The sequence below is a fragment of the Gracilinanus agilis genome, chromosome 5 (assembly GCF_016433145.1).
Source record: "Gracilinanus agilis isolate LMUSP501 chromosome 5, AgileGrace, whole genome shotgun sequence".
Taxonomy (NCBI): Eukaryota; Metazoa; Chordata; class Mammalia; order Didelphimorphia; family Didelphidae; genus Gracilinanus; species Gracilinanus agilis.
In genome coordinates this window covers 218,190,837-218,207,127 of record NC_058134.1, presented here as the reverse complement: position 1 = coordinate 218,207,127, position 16,291 = coordinate 218,190,837, and the positions used below count along the sequence as shown (strand labels likewise).

The following is a 16,291-nucleotide window of genomic DNA, read 5'->3' as shown; positions in this document are numbered from 1 at the left end:
ATAGCCACTCCTGCCTTCTTTTTCTCATTTGATGCCCAAAAGATTTTTTTTTTTTTTAACCCTTACCTTCCGTCTTGGAGTCAATACTGTGTATTGGCTCCAAGGCAGAAGAGTGGTAAGGGTAGGCAATGGGGGTCAAGTGACCTGCCCAGGGTCACACAGCTGGGAAGTATCTGAGGCCGGATTTGAACCTAGGACCTCCCGTCTCTAGGCCTGGCTCTCATCCACTGAGCTACCCAGCTGCCCCCGCCCAAAAGATTTTGCTCAAACCCTGGACCTTAAACTTGTGTATGTCCACCCGCCTCATATGTGTTTCTTGTAGACAACATATGGTGGCATTTTGGTTTCTAATCCACTCTGCTATTTGCTTCCGTTTTATGAGCGAGTTCATCCCGTTCACATTCAGAGTTATAATCATCAGTTGTGCATTTGCTGACATTTTCAAATCCTCCCCCCTTCCTACCCCTTCTCCTTAAGCTATCTCCTTTAAAACCAGTGGCTCGCTATAAAGACCCTATCCCTTATCCCCTCCCTTGATTGACTTCCCTTTCTACCCCCTCCCTTATTTCCCCCCCTCCTTTTTGTTTTTAAAGGTCTTATGAATTCCCTCCCCCTTCTCCCCTCCCTTTTTTTGTTCTCCCCACTCCCCTGCTCCCCTTGGTTTATCCCTTCTAACTTCCTCAGAAGGGTAAGATAAGAGTTTTATTTCCCAATGGATAGTATAGCTACTCTTCCCTCTCCGGGTTGATTACACTGAGAGTAAGGTTTGATTATTACCTCTTTATGCTCTCTTCCTCTCCTTCTTATAATAGTATTTGTCCCCTCTCTCTCCCATGCCCTCTTTGTGTGTAATAGAATATTCTATTTTCTTATTCGCTCAAGTTTCTCTTGGTGTCCCATGCTATTCTCCCCCTCTTTCCCATCCCCCATGCCATCTTAGATTATTTAGTGTTCCACCCTCACCCTGTTAATTATTCTTCTGATTACTATAATAGTGAATATTATAATAGTGAATAGAGTTCACTACAGAGAATTAAACATAACATTTCTCTACAAAGGAATACAGATAATTAGATCTCACTGAGGCCCTTAAAAAGGCAAATTTAAAAATTATAAGTTTTCTTTCTTTCCCCTCTGTATCTTATTTACCTTTTCAGGTTTCTCTCGATTTTTGTGGTTGGATATCAAACTTTCCATTTAGCCCCGGTCTTTTCTGTGCAAATACCTGGAATTCTTCAATTTTGTTGAATGCCCATACTTTCCCTTGGAAATATATAGTCAATTTTGATGGGTAGTTGATCCGTGGTTGCAGGCCCAGCTCTCTTGCCTTTCTGAATATTGTATTCCACGCCTTGCGGTCTTTTAGTGTTGAGGCTGCCAGATCCTGTGTGATCCTGATTGTTGCTCCTTGATATTTGAATTGTTTCTTTCTGGCTTCTTGTAAGATTTTTTCTTTTGCTTGGAAACTCTTGAATTTTGCAATGATGTTTCTTGGTGTTTTCCTTTCTTGATTGAATGCCGCAGGTGTTCTATGAATCCTTTCAATGTCTATATTGCCCTCTTGTTCTATGTGGCCAGTTCTACTTTTTAAAGGGTTCTTTTCTTCAGTCGCTTTTTGATTCTCCTTTTCCTTTTGGCCAATTATAATTTTTAGGGATTTGTTTTCTTCAGTGTATTTCTTCCAAATTGTAGACTCTTTCTCTTATTTCTTTTTCAGTTTTTCTTCTACCTCTCCTATCATTTAGTTATTGAGCTCTTCTAGTTATTTTTTTTGTTTTTTTATTTTATTTCATTTTTAAACTTTTATTTAATTGATTAATCAAGAAAATTTTCCATGTTTATGTTTTATATTCTTTCCATCCCCTTCTCCTACCCTCCTCCTATAGCCAATGAGCATTTCCACTGGGTTTTACATGTGTCATTGATCAAGACGTATTTCCATATTATTGATATTTGCACTAGGATGATCATTTAGAGTCTACATCCCTAATCATATCCCCATCAACCCATGTGATCATGCAGTTGTTTTTCTTCTGTGTTTCTACTCCCAGTTGGCTTGCTGTGGGGAGACTCACAGCTGTTTTATACAGAAGCTGCCTTTGCCAAATCGGGTCAGGTTCTACTCCTACCAATAGTGGCTCCTCTAAGTGCATCACCCTGGACTGGACTGGCTCCACTCTCTTCACTACTACTGGATTCAGCTAGTTTCAGCTAATCTTCCCACTTCTAACTTCCCTGGCAGTGTGCCAGATCTGACTGAGCTCTATTCCCCAAACTACAGTTGGATTGAACTGGATTCTTCTCCACTCACTTTTGGCTCCCTGAGAAGAAAGCATGGGCTGAGTTGCTCTCCCTTTTTACCTTAGTGATATGGGTTCCTCCTGCTGTCCTTCCATGTTATCTTGTACCAGAATACTGTTTCATACTGTCTTTTGTTGGTTCTTCTACTCCAGAATTCATTTTGAGTTTTTTTGGTTGTTTGGAGGTAGATTTGGGTAAACTTGGAGCATTCCTCACTCTACCATCTTAGCTCTTTGGAGCAGGCACTTTCCTCACATTAAAAATGAAAAGATCCTTAGAGAAGCAGCCCCAAAAGCTGATACTCCTTCATTGACCAAGAGTGATAGACACTAGCTCATTTTAGGGGAAGGAGGTGATTTATGGAGACACTAAAGAGAGTAGCTTCCTTTAGGGGATGCCCTGATAACTCACCCAAGACAACTTGGTTGTTTCCTTACATTTCAGTCCAGCCCCAGCCACCATCCATTAAGGTCAAGAAGACGGGAGACAGCTACTGGCTGAACTGGAAAACATCCAATACAAATTATGAGCAGAGCTACCAAGTTCAATACAGGAAGTCTACAGAGTCTTGGAAGGTAAGCAGCTCTTACTGTGAGGGATGTAACCTGCAGAAGGAGTGAAAGGGGCTAGATGCCTGTGTTCAGTCATTTCAATTATATCAGACCCTTCATGACCCCCTTTGGGTTTTTCTTTAAAAAGCTACTGGAGTTGTTTGCCATTTCCTTCTCCAGATCACTTTACAGATGAGGAAAATGAGGTAAATAGGGTTAATTGATTTGCTGAGAGTCACATAGATATTAAGTGTCTGAAGCTGGATTTGAACTTAAGAAGATGATTATTGTTTAGATATAGGGAGAGAATTGGGGGAAGAATTGTTTGAGTGTGACTTGACAGTAATGAGAACAAGGAGGGGAGGAGTCCATGGACTTTAGAGGCAGAAGATTTAAGTTTGAATCTAGTCTTTGCTACTAACTCTGACCATGGCTCCCTTTCTCTAGGATTCAGTTTTCTACATCAATAAAAAAGGGAGGTTGAACTGAATGATTTATTACCTCTTAGATGACCAGAAATTCCATTATTCCATGCCTTAGATCCCTCAAAGCTCTGTTATTCTGTTTTCTTGCCTCTCTCCTAGATCTTTTATTCCTCAGCCCTTATTCTCTCTTTCTTGCTCTCTAGGATGCCCGCAATGAAACCTTGAGAATTGTCTTGGGTATGGAAATCTCTGAGAAAAATCTGGAGCCATTCACAGATTATTTTGCCAGAGTGAGGGGAAAAATCTCATCTGAATCCTACAAAGGAATATGGAGTGAGTGGAGTAATGAATACAAGTGGACTACAGGCAGTGGAGGAAGGTTACAAGGTGAGGCTATGTCTGGGTCCTTTTTCCATGAGAGGCTGGAGGGGCGTGGGCCAGGTGTGACTAAAGGGAGAGTACTTAAGGTTCAAGAGGAACAACCTGACCTGGATCAGGCTCCAGGGCTGTTCAATAGAGAAAGACAAATATCCACAAATGTCCTCAGCCTTTGATCCTGGGGCTGTCGTCTGGGAGTATATACTCACAATAATCAATGCTTTTCACATTTTGATAATGAATCATGGTCTATAGAGTTCTTCCCTCTGAGTCACCTTGTGCAGGGACTATTTTCACTACTTTACAAGAAACAGGTTCAGAAAGAAAATCGACTTGCTGAGATTCCCTTGGCTGGCAAGTATCAGAGTTGGAATTCTAACCCAGGACTGATTCTGAGATCTTTCCATTATAACCTACAACCTCTCAAAAATGTAAAATCTCCTTGAATGTAAAATGGATAATTTTGATTACATTAAATTATAATTTTTTGCACAAACAAAATTAATGCAGCTAAGATCAGAAATGATGCAGAAAAGTGAGATGTATGTGTGTGTGTGTGTGTGTGAATTAAAGCAAGTTTCTCTGACAAAGGTCTTATTTGTCAAATATATAGAGAACCAAGTCAAATTTATGATAATACAAGTCATTCCCCAATTGATAAATGGTTAAAGGATATAAACAGATAGTTTTCTAAAGCAATCAAAGCTATTTGTAGTTATATAAAAATGCTAGTTATTATAGAAATGCAAATTAAAATAATTATGAGGCATAAACCTAGCAAATTGACTAATAGAACAGAAAAGGAAAATAAATGTTGGAAGAAATGCAGAAAAACTGGGACACTAATGCACTATTGGTGGAGTTGTGCACTGATCCAAACATTCTGAAGAGCAATTTGGGACTATGCCCCAAATTATGAAATTGTGTATACCTTGAACTCCAAAGGATCAAAGGAAAAGCAAAAGAACATATATGTATAAAAATACTTATAGTAGTTCTTTTTGTGGTGGCAAAGACTTGGAAATGGAAGAGATATCTATCATTTGGGGGAATAGCTTAACAAGTTACAGAAATGATTGTGATGGAATACTATTATACTATAAGAAATGATCAGCAGGAAGTTTCAGAAAAACTGGAAAGACTTATATGAGCTAATGTAAAGTGAAACAAGCAGAACTAGGAGAACAGTGTATAGAGTAACAGCAATATTGCATGATGATCAATTGTGAAATGACTTAGCTATTCTCAGCAATAAATTGATCCAAGAAAATCCCAACAGACTCATGATGAGAAATGCTATTCTCCTTCAGGGGAAGAATTGATGGAGTCTGAACGTAAATAAAAGGCATACTTTTTTTTTTTACTTTTTCTATTATTTCTTGGGGGTTTTTTTGGTCTGTGTTTAGAAGAGAAAGATGGAGGGAGAGAATTTAGAACTCAACATTTTTTTTCAGTTTGGATTACATATGTATTATCACACAAAACATTTCCAAATTATTCATTTTTATAAGCAAATAATCTTATGGAACCCAAACCCCCAAACATATACCCAGATAAGTGATAAACCATATGTTTTCACCTTTATATCTACTCCCACAGTTCTTTTCATAAGTCCCTCAGAATTGTCCTGGATCATTGTAGCAAAGTCTATCATATTTGATCTTCCCACAATACTGCAGTTGCTGTGTACAATGATCTCCTGGTTCTGCTTATTTCACTCTGCATCAGAGCACAAAGGTCTTCCCAGCTTTTTAAAAAATCATTCTGTTCATTTCTTATGGCACAAGAGTATTCCATCACCATCATATACCATAATTTTAGAACTCAAAAATTTTAAAACAAATGCTAAAAAATTTTGTTTATATCCAATGAATGTTTGTTGAACTGACTTATCCTGCCTGGCATTGGCATTCCTTCCTGACCTTCTTTCCCCCTCCTTAAAGTCTCCCTTCCATGGATCCTCTCACTGGTGCTGGTCATCACTACAATCCTGGTACTCCTGGGGGCCTGGTGCTGTTGTAACTATGGAGGCAGGTAAGGTGGTTTTCTCAGTGATGGCGAGTGGGTATCCCCTCTAGCATTCTCTAGCCCTTTGGAGAGTTCCTGCCGGAAAGCTGTGTAAGTGATTAGAACTAATCACTGGAATCAGGGGACTTACTGCTTGCTACCTAGTAGACTTTAGGCAAGTCTCAGTTTCTTCATCTAGATAATGAGGGAGGTGGATAGATGGCATCTCAGGTGCTTTCCAGGATCCTCTGGTACCTCAGTGTCCATTTACATTAGTTCTGACACTGGTGTTTGCCTCCTCTAGCCAAGAATCAAGCTCATTTCAGTCCCATTAGCTCCACCATTCTCTTGGTGAAAATGAGGTTATTTAGGAACATGGCAGTTTAGGTCAATTATCAGAGCCTAATTCACTACAAAGTTGTCAGATCTGGGAAAAAATCATTTTTTTAGACCAGCTAGTCCTAACTCCCCTCCTCTACCCTCAGTGGAATATCAAAGTCTACAAAAGAAGAATCCATTTTTGAAGCCATACAGCTAGAAATGGAGAATCCAGGGCATGAACTCTGGTCTTTTGATTGAAGAGAATCTATCCAGAGCTCTTTCTTTTCATGGTGTTTTTACCACTTTGTGAACTATCTGAGAAAGGCAACCAATCCCCTCTGAAATGAACTCATTGCGTGATCTTGACCAAGTAGCTTCATGTTTCTGGGTCTCAGTTTCCTCACCTGTGAAATAAGGACAATGACCAGATGATTTTTAAGTTCCCTCCTAGCTCTGCCATTCCATATTCTAAGGTTCCTTCAGCTTTCATTCATGTTCTAAAATCCCTCCCTGATCTGTTCTTCGTTCTAAGAGCTCTGCTAGTTCTGACCTTCCCCATTCTAAGGTTTCTAGCAGCTCTAAGATTCCATGATGATATGTTGCCATGACCCAGAATATCAGATCTAGGATACTCTTTATTCCTTTCAGCTACCATTTCCTTGGGTAGGTAGGGAGCTCATCTCTTCTTCTCAAGTCACAAAAATGAAACTCCCATACCAGGGCTAGGACCTGTCTTGTCCAAATCAGCATTTCCCAAGTTGAATTCTCTCTCTACCTCCTTAATGAGGGTTGTGGGCTGGGGAGGGGAGAGGAGGGAATTGGACCTGAAAAAGCAAGCAGTCCTCTTTCCCACCCACTGGGAGTATCTAGGACAGACAAGGAGAGCTGACTCTGCAATACGTGTTCTTTCTTTACAGACTGAAGGCAAATTGGGAAAACAAGATTCCCAACCCAAGTAAGAGCCAACTGTTCCAGGTAAGAGACTAAGGACTATTCCCAGAGTGGAGAGAGGCATGAGGCCTAAATAGTTCTTGTTCCCCCCCCTCTCTCCCTCCCCCCAGGCCCAACTCTTATCTCCTGTTCCTTTTTAGAAGACCTGGCTAGGGAGAGATACAAGTTTCACCACTATTCTTGGTATAGTCAGTAGAGGCATGGATCTTTGAATCAGGAAAGGTTGAATTCAGGTCTTCCTCCAGACAATCCCTGGACAATCTCTCTGAGCCTCAGTTTCCTCATCTGTAAAATGGAGATAATAATAGAACCTCCCCACAGGGTTGGAAAGTGCTCTGTAGACCTTGTTGTTCAGTCATGTCCAACTTTTTGTGACCTCCTTTTGGGGTTTTCTTGGCAGAGATATTGGAGTGGTTTGCCATTTCCTTCTCCAGCTCATCTGATAGAGGAGGAAACTGAGGCAAACAGAGGTTAAGTGACTTGTCTAGGGACCCCATAGACAGTAAGTATCTGAGGCTGGATTTGAACTCAGGTCTTTCTGACTCCATGCCTGGCGCTCTATCCACTGTGCCACATAGATGCCCTTCTCTAAATCTTAAAGTGCTCCCAAAATACTATTATAGTAGTTTTCTCTATGGGTTGCTCTGTGCCAGGTAGGAGGAATAGATTAATACAAATCTAGAGAAAATCTGGTACTTTCCATCTTGGAGAGCACCTAGTAGAGAGATAAGATGGAAACACAGACAGTGAGAATTAGTATTAATTAATGAGTAGTGATATAGAATTCCTAGATCATTAATACTAGTATAATTAATGAGCAGTGATCTATAATTACTAGATTATTAATTTTGGCATAATTGAGTAGTGATATAGAATTCCTAGATCATTAATATTAGTATAAGTAATGAGTATTATATGAGAAGTGTATTAAGAAAAACCAAGGGCTTTATGAGATGGGGGAGGCCTAGAGACATCAAGTGCCACAGTCTTACATAGGTATTTTTTTTTTACCATTTTTTTGCCCTTTTTACCCTTACCTAGGTTTTATTTTTTTTTTAAGAGTTCATAGTCTACTGGGGAGGCAACATGCAAACAACTATGTACAAATAAATTATATACAGAATAAATTGGGGGTAATCTGGGAAGGCACTAAAATTAATAACTGAGGAAAATGTCTTGAAGAAGAAAGGACGTTAGCTTGCTTCTAGCTCAAAATGTTCCACTATTCCATGAGTAATTTGGTTGGGTTCCCTCAAGGGACTGGTAACAGAGCCAACAACCAAACACATCTTCTGTGAAACCAAGATCACCTCCTCTTTCGCATGATAATCCTTCCAATCTTTGAAGGGAGTGATTTAGGTTCTTCCTAGGTCTTGTTCCCTCCAGGCCAAATATCTCCAGCCTCTTCCAAAGGATCCTTACATGGCATGATCTTGTGGGTCTTCACCCTCCTTTGGAGGCTTTCTGGCCAGTCAATATCTTTCCAATCTGTGGTGCCCAAACTAATAGGGGACTTCTTGCTTGACTATCAATCTTGGGCAAGCTCTCATCACTTCCCACATGGGTATATTACAATAGCCTCCTAATTAATTACTCTGTCTCAAGTCTCTCTTCATCCTAATCCATCCTGCACGCAAGTGCCAAAGTGTTTTTTCCTAAAGCTCAGATCAGACCATGTCACTCCTCTATTCAATAAACTCTAGTGGCTCCCTATTATCTCCAGGACCAAATGTAAAATCTTCTGTTTTGTTTTTTGCAACATGGTCCCTTCCTGTCCTTCTGGTCTTATTAAACTTTGTGGGTCTCTGTGTGCAGATACATTGTCTTGCTTGGAGTTCCTCACACACCACAGTCTATGCTTGATAAAAGCTTATAGACTGACCATTAAGTATGTAAAGTATTTTGATACCCTCAAAGTACTAAGTGAATGTCCATTGCTGTTATTGTTGTGGGAAAAAAAGGGGTCTTTCTGGTCCTGCTGAAGAAGTCCTACCACATGGGTCACTGTGGATTCTGGGGGCATGTAAGGTGCCCTGGACAGGTAGAATTATGTTCTTCCTTATAATTCCTTTTCCTGGCACATTCCTTCAATCCATTTTCTCTATTCTCTTCTCTTTTAATCCTGCTCTTTCTTTTACTACCTGTGCTACCCTGGGCAAGTTAGTTTACTTCTCTAGGTTTTAGTTTCTCCATCTGTAAAATGGGGGCATCTTGAAGGCACAATGGGTCTGGAGTTAAGAAGACCTGAGTTCAAATTTCACTTCAGATAGTTCCTAACTGTGTGACCCTGGGCAAGTCACTTCACCCATATCACACCTCAGTTTCCTCATCTGTCAAATAAGCTGGAGAAGGAAATGGCCAACCACTCTAATATCTCTGCCAAGAAAAAAACCCAAATATGGTCACAGTGAGTCAAATGAGACTGAACAACAACAAAGATATAAATACAGACAATGAGAATAAGCAGTATTCTATGAAATATATTCTATGTAACATGAAGCACAAGTTTCTCAGCCTCTGAGGTGCCTTCCTTCTCTAAATCTAGGACTCTCTGACCTGGCTTGAATTCCAGCTCTATTTGCTACCCCTATGATCTTATGGGTAAGGCATATGACTGTCTTGGGCCTCTTGACTCCAAACTCTGAAGCCTTCAGGAAATTCTCATTTATTGTTTTTCCCAGAGAAGAGGGAGCTGACAGCCCTAAGAGGATTTCAGAATGTTTTCTTTCCTTCCCACAGAATAAAAACAAGAAGAATTGGATTCCAAGTAAACTTTCTACTTCTAGTCAAGAGAGCCCCTGGGAAAAGGAGGAGAGAGAAAGCTATGCCTCCTGGTTGAATTGGTGAGTTTGCTTCACAGCTGAGTGACTTTTAGGGAATAAAAAGGGATACTGGAACATAGAGGATGGATACAGGAGGGGTTAGGACCAAGGTGAGATGAGGGTGTAGATGGACACATTCTTAGCACATGTAAAGCATAGTGAAGAACAAACATGATAGAAGATGAGCAGGGTTTCTCAGTGGAACACAAGCACAGATGATACAATCCCAACCTACTGTGAAATATCAACCTGTGGAGCTAAAAAATGGGGGGGAAACCCTGGATTAGGAGTCAGAGGTTCTGAGATCAACCCCTAGCTGTGACTCTGAGTGAATGACTTCTCTGAACCTGGCTTCTCCTCTAAAAAATGAAAGAATCAGACTTAGTGATCTTTATGCCCCTTTTCTGCCTGGTTTGGGTCACTATGCTTCAAAATGAACATAGAAGAAATGTAGTTGGTCTAGAGAGCAGAATTGAAAAGGCCACCCAGATGGAGGCTTGCCTGGTTCTCTGGGACACCTCTGCCCTTGTTACTTAACTTTTCTTCAATTCACTCATACATCCTGATAGGTAGAGTGGTAGATTATAAAGAGTAGTAAACTTAGAATTGGAGAACCTGAGTTTGAATCTTGATTCTACCACTTCCTTGCTGATTGACCTCCACCAAGCCGATCTCCTCTCCAAATCCCAGGTGCAGCCAATTTAAAATGAAGTTAGACTAGATGACCTCTAAGGTCCCTCTCAAGTCCAGATTCCGGCTCCTATGGTCCCCTGATCCTCTGATCCTCCATAATGCTGGTGCTTTCCCTCTAAGATTATCTCCAATTTAGCCCATCTGTCGCTTGCTTGTACATAATCAATCAACCACTCAATACTTAGTAAGTACCTTCTATGTGCCAGGTACTGGGCTAAGTTCTGGGGATATAAAAAAGGCAGAAGACAGTCTCTGCCCTCAAGGATCTTACAATCTAATGGGAAAGCTTGCAATATGATGACAGCATGTTGTTTCTCCCGGTAGGTTGTGAGTTCTTGGAGAGTAGAGATTGTTTTTGCTCTTATTTACATCCCCAGGGCTTAGCAAAGTGCCTGGAACATAGTAGTCTTTGGGTGGTAAAATGGAATGAATGATGGCTTTGGGGTCAGAGGACCTTGTTTCATATCCTTCTTCTCTCCCAAGTCCCTTCCCATCTCTGAGAGTTATATTCCTCCTCAGTAAATCGAGGAGGTGGAACAAGATGGCTTCTAGGGTCCCTTGGGAGGTCATTTGATCTCTATAGACCTCAGTTTCCTCATCTATAAAATGAGAGGGGTACCCACTCCAGCTGTGAGACATGGCCTGTGCAAATGCATGGAAGCAAGATATTAAAGAGTATGAGACACAGTGTTCCCATCCAGTGTTCTGAGGGGGTAGAGTGAAATATAGATATAAAAGTCAGTTGGAAGGAGATTGGGGAGGGTCTTCAATGCCAGGCTAAGGAAGTTGGCACTTTTTATAGGGAACCACTGAAAGTTATTGAGTAGGGAGGAACAGCCTTCCAAAGAGTTCTTTGACATCTGTTGAAGGAGGGATGGGGAAACCGCAGAGATTGATGGTAAAAGCAGCTGCAAAACTGAAAATAGAAGCTCTTTCTCTTCCTGATTCCAGTCACAAGATCATAGATGAGGGCTGTGAGCACCCCCAGACAGCTCCTCCCATCCTCCCAGAGTGTTCTACCCATACCTTTCTCCAGCCACCCCCTTAGGCATTATTCTCTCATTGGCTGGTCGTGCACAATGAACAGGTTCTCTGCTTCTGTGCCTGGTGCCTAACAGCTGTCCTCTACATGCCACTGGGAGTGAATGATTGAGAGACACATTTCAGCTCAATATTAAGAGAAATCTGCCCTCCAATCAGGACTGCCAGATCAGAAAAGAGGCTGCCTTAGGGGGCAGCAAGGTCCCATCCCTCAGAAACTTCAGAGATGTTAGAAAGGAAGTTACTGAACAGGGACTGATTGGGTGAGTCAGAGGACTTGACTTCACACATTGAATGTCATTTATTGTGTAACCTTGACCTCTCTGGCCTCAGCTTCTTTATCTGTAAAAATAAAGGGCAGAAGTAGCTAGATGTTATAGTGGATAGAGTACTATGAACCAGGAAGTCTGGAGTTCAAATCTAGCTTCAGCTAAGAGACCACAGGTGAATCTCTTTGCCTCTGTTGACCTCAGTTTCCTCAGCTATAAAATGAGGATAACAAAAGTACCCATTTCCTAGGCTTATTATGAGGATCAAATAAGATAATGTTTGTAAAGTACTTAGCACCGTGCCTGGTACACCGTAAATGCTTGTTCCGTCCCCTGTCCCCTCCCTTCCTCCCTTCCTCCCTTCCTTCCTTCCTTCCTTCCTTCCTTCCTTCCTTCCTTCCTTTCTTTCTTTCTTTCTTTCTTTTTTTCTTTCTTTTTTTCTTTCTTCCTTCCTTCCTTCCTTCCTTCCTTCCTTCCTTCCTTCCTTCCTTCCTTCCTTCCTTCTTTCATTTTCCAAACCTAAAATTCTATGATTCCATCCAATGCTAAAATTAGTTGTTTCTCTACTGGGGATCATAGACTCAAAGCTAGAAGAGTCGTTAAAGTCCAACTCTCTCATTTTAAAGATAAGGAAACTGAGGCTCAGTGGGGAGAGTAATTTGGGCTAGGAATGAAAATGATCATTTGAACAGAGAAGAGAAAGATGTGACAGGGAATTAATGTGTGGCCTAGGGCTAAAGAAGGCATTTCAAAGCAAAAGACTTTTTGAGGGTGTCCATGGGACTGCCTTTGAAGATGCTAGAGCTCAGGGTTGTGGGGTGGAGGTGGGAAAGGGGGTGTGGTTATTCTATTGCTGATGCTTTTCAAATTGCCTTTCTTGAAACAACCCTCTGAGGTTGGGAACATAATGACTATTAGCTCCCTTTTACAAATAAAGAAACTGAGAACTAGCAGTAATTTAGCTAAGAACACAGTATAATATCTGATTCTGACCTTGTGCCTAGGTCATCTAGCTTCAAGTCTAATGTGATTTCTACCCCCGCTCCCCACCCCCCCACACATGGAAAGACACATTCTGGCCCTGGTGGGAAGGAGTAGAGGGAAGTTGAAGAGCTGGGAAGGTCCTTAGAGATTCTAAGTTCAAAACTCTCTCATCCTATTTACTGATGAGTAAATAGGATGAGAGAGTTTTGGCCACACATTTGTCTGGGGTCACACAATTATAACAAATTAGAGGTGGTGATCACTGACTCCCAATTAAATGCTCTTTACCCTACATCTTGACTGGGCCCTTGAATGCTTCAAGAATTTGAGCTTTAGAGGGGAAGGTTCTGTACCTGGTCTGTAGACCCACAATGTTGGCAGAATTCACAGCAGGATGAGCTCAAATTAGGTTGGAGTCATCTGGGAAGACTTTATGGAAGAGGCAGGTCTTAAAAAGAATCTCAAAGTAGAGAAGGGAAATGTGTGCAGGGAAGATGAAGTAAGGTAGGAATGAGTATTGAGAGGGCAGGAGCAATTCAGGGAATAACCCCTAATTCCTTCTCACCCAAGACCTTTACCTTCCACGGTTTCTCCTTCCTTCCCTCTCATCCTTTTGATCTCTCTTCCCTGTGATCAAATCTCGAGACCCTTTTCTGAAGCAAGGGTTGGACCCTACAGAAATTGTACCTTCAGACATCACCTCTGAGACAGTTTCCTCATCCACAAAATGAGCATAATAATCTCACTTCATGCTTTACAGGTGTGTGTGTGTGTGTGTGTGTGTGTGTGTGTGTGTGTGTGGCACAACTAGAGAAATGTGGCCTCTTATATAAGCTCATACCCTCAGCATCCTATAGTGGTCATGCCAGAATCTCACCTTCACATTCTCTCCTCAGGAATGACCTTGAAGATACTACCAGAAGTTGGGTGTCCCCTCTCATTGCTATGGACCCCAAAGATGCAAGCTCTCCATCCTCTGACCTGGACTCATACTCAGAATCCCTCAATTTGCCTGATGAGAACCCGAGCCTGCCCAGCTCCCAGAAAAAGTCTGAGCTCAACATTCCAACCATGGACCTAGCCTCTGGCATTGCTTTCAATGGCCCCTACCTTCATTTGCCCCATAGCCACTCTCTTCCTAACATCACTGGCCAGATGGGGTCCTGCCAGACTGAAGGGAACAAGAAGCAACTCCATGGGTCCCTGGAGTATTTTTGTCTGCCCCAGGGTAGGCAGGGTGGCCTTATTCCTATGGCCAAGCCAGCTGAACTGGGCAAGGACAAAGAGGAAACTTCATCTGCTCTTGCTTCAGACAAAGAAGAATCCAAAAGCTACCCACTCAAGGATCAGGCTGCCCTTCTATCTGGGGAACCAAGGCAGGAGGAAAATCTCAGCCAACCATCTACCAGCTCCAAAGACCCCCTGAAATTGGTCCATGTCTCAGGCTATATTGCCCCTGAGGACCTGATACTTGGCTCTGGAAAGCCTGAGAGTCCCCCACCTCTCTCCGAGCCTCCTTTACCTTGCTCAGCTCTTGAGTCCAGTCTTGGCCCCTTCCTAGAAAAGACCAAAGGACCTACTTCAGCTCCCAGCTCAGCAAACCTGGCATTGGAAGGTTATGTTGAAATCCCTCCAAAAATGGCCAGTACTGAGGTCCTTCCAGAGAACCCTAACTCCTTGAAAGTTGAACCCTCAACCCCAAATCTCACGGATGTCCAGCAGGATGAGACTATAACAATGATCCATCCCGATGGACTCATTGTCCTACAGCAAATAGGAGACTATTGCTTCTTCCCTTCCCAGGGCCAACTGGTTTCTCCCGGCCATTGCCCTGAGAAAATGGCTAAGCCCCAGGATATTCAGGGCAAGGAGCCTCCAAGCCAACCAATGCCCCAGGTGCCTGCCATTCAGCTCTTCAAGGCCATGAAGCATCAGGATTACCTTGCTTTACCAACATGGGATGGCTGTAGGCCAGGGCAAGTGTTCTAACAACACCCTCCAACTGGGGTGCCACCAGGCTCCAGAGGGCAGGTCCCTTCACACTGTGCCCCAACCTCACTGAGTTTTCTGTTCTCTATACTAAGTAGAATGGAAATGCTTTGAGGGCAGGAATTTTCCAGATTTTTTTGTCTAGGACTTGAGTTTGAGTACAAAGTGTTGATTTGTGATCTCAAGCAGCTTATTTCCTTGTCTAGACCTCAGTTTCTTCTTGGTCTCAGCGGACAGGCCATGAAATAATCTTCCTTCCTCTATAGCTGCAGAACATTCTGTGGCTGTACAGATGAAGAAGTCACCTTAGCCTCGATAGATCAATTCTCTGAAAGAAGAATTGTCCAAGTCTTACCATTTTTCCACTCTGATATATGAGCCATCTGAAGACCTTTCCACCCCCTGATAAAAATAAAGATTAATTTCTCTAAATTGGAGTTTTATTCTGAAATAGAGAAAAGAGCTATTCTTGTCCCTGATGTTGAAAGAGCAGTGTATTTGGAGTCAGGGAGTTTGATATGGATTCAAATTCTGACTCTGCCATTTACTATCTATATAATTTTGGACCAGTCAATTAATTTGGCAACTTAGTTTCTTCATCTATGAAATGAAAGTGTTACAATGTACTGTGATGATCTAAGGTCCCTTCCAACTCCAAAAAGATTTTATCTGTCTATCTATCTATCTGTCTGTCTGTCTATCTATCTGTCTGTCTATCTATCTGTCTATCTGTCTATCTGTCTGTCTAAATCTATCATCTCTATTTCTATCTCTATCCACCTATCTTTACCTTGTTTTTTATTTCTTGCTCAATCCTTGTCTATCCATCATCTCACAGGCTCTGCCTCTCTACCTTGCTATCTCTCTACTTTTCTCTCCACCATCTACCTACCTATTTCTCTCTCTGCTATTAGTTACATCACTAAATTGGTCAATTTCAGTTAACAACATATTTTTTGGCACAAGTTTAGGTTTTACAGCATATAGATGGGGGAGGGAGAGGTAACAGGAAATAACTATGGTGTAAAAACACACAAGTCATGTGAAACATAAGATTTGTGGGTGAAACTAGGTGACCTTTAAGGTCCCTTTCAATTCTAACCTATGAAATTCCCAAGTGCCTAGTGGTTCCCTAGGGAGCAGGCCAGGGGACTGAGAAATAACGAGTTGCAATTATCCTGGCTAGTGTTTCCTGGAAGTGATCTGCTGGGGAAACCCAGGGCCCCAAAGATCAACCCTCAACAAGAAGGGGTCACAAGTATAGCTTCCTTACCCTCAATTCCCCTCTTGCCTCACCACCCCCTGCTCAAGAGTATATGTTGACTTCCTGTTGCCTAATGAATCCGGTCCAAATTTCTTAGCAATGATCTCTAGATTCTCCACCAACTAACTCTCCCTCTCTCCCTTCCTCCTTACAGGAGGCCTGTTTTGAGCTGTTCAGTCATTTCAGTCATGTCTGATTCTTCATGACCCCAATTGGATTTTCTTTGCAAAGATATTGGCATGGTTTATCATTTCCTTCTTCACCCCATTTTACAGAGGGGGAGACTGAGGCAAAC

The 16,291-nt window shown here is 41.9% G+C and overlaps 1 protein-coding gene across 1 annotated transcript in view; it reads left to right on the top strand.

Annotated features, from left to right (window-relative positions):
- CSF2RB (colony stimulating factor 2 receptor subunit beta) overlaps positions 1–14,756 on the top strand; it is a 25,727-nt gene extending 10,971 nt beyond the window's left edge. Inside the window, 6 exon segments of the mRNA XM_044679124.1 lie at positions 2,718–2,876; positions 3,481–3,664; positions 5,599–5,689; positions 6,901–6,958; positions 9,674–9,777; positions 13,640–14,756. Coding sequence (XP_044535059.1) covers positions 2,718–2,876; positions 3,481–3,664; positions 5,599–5,689; positions 6,901–6,958; positions 9,674–9,777; positions 13,640–14,732 — 1,689 coding nt within the window. The 3' untranslated portion in view covers positions 14,733–14,756.
- Positions 14,757–16,291: the final 1,535 nt, after the last annotated feature.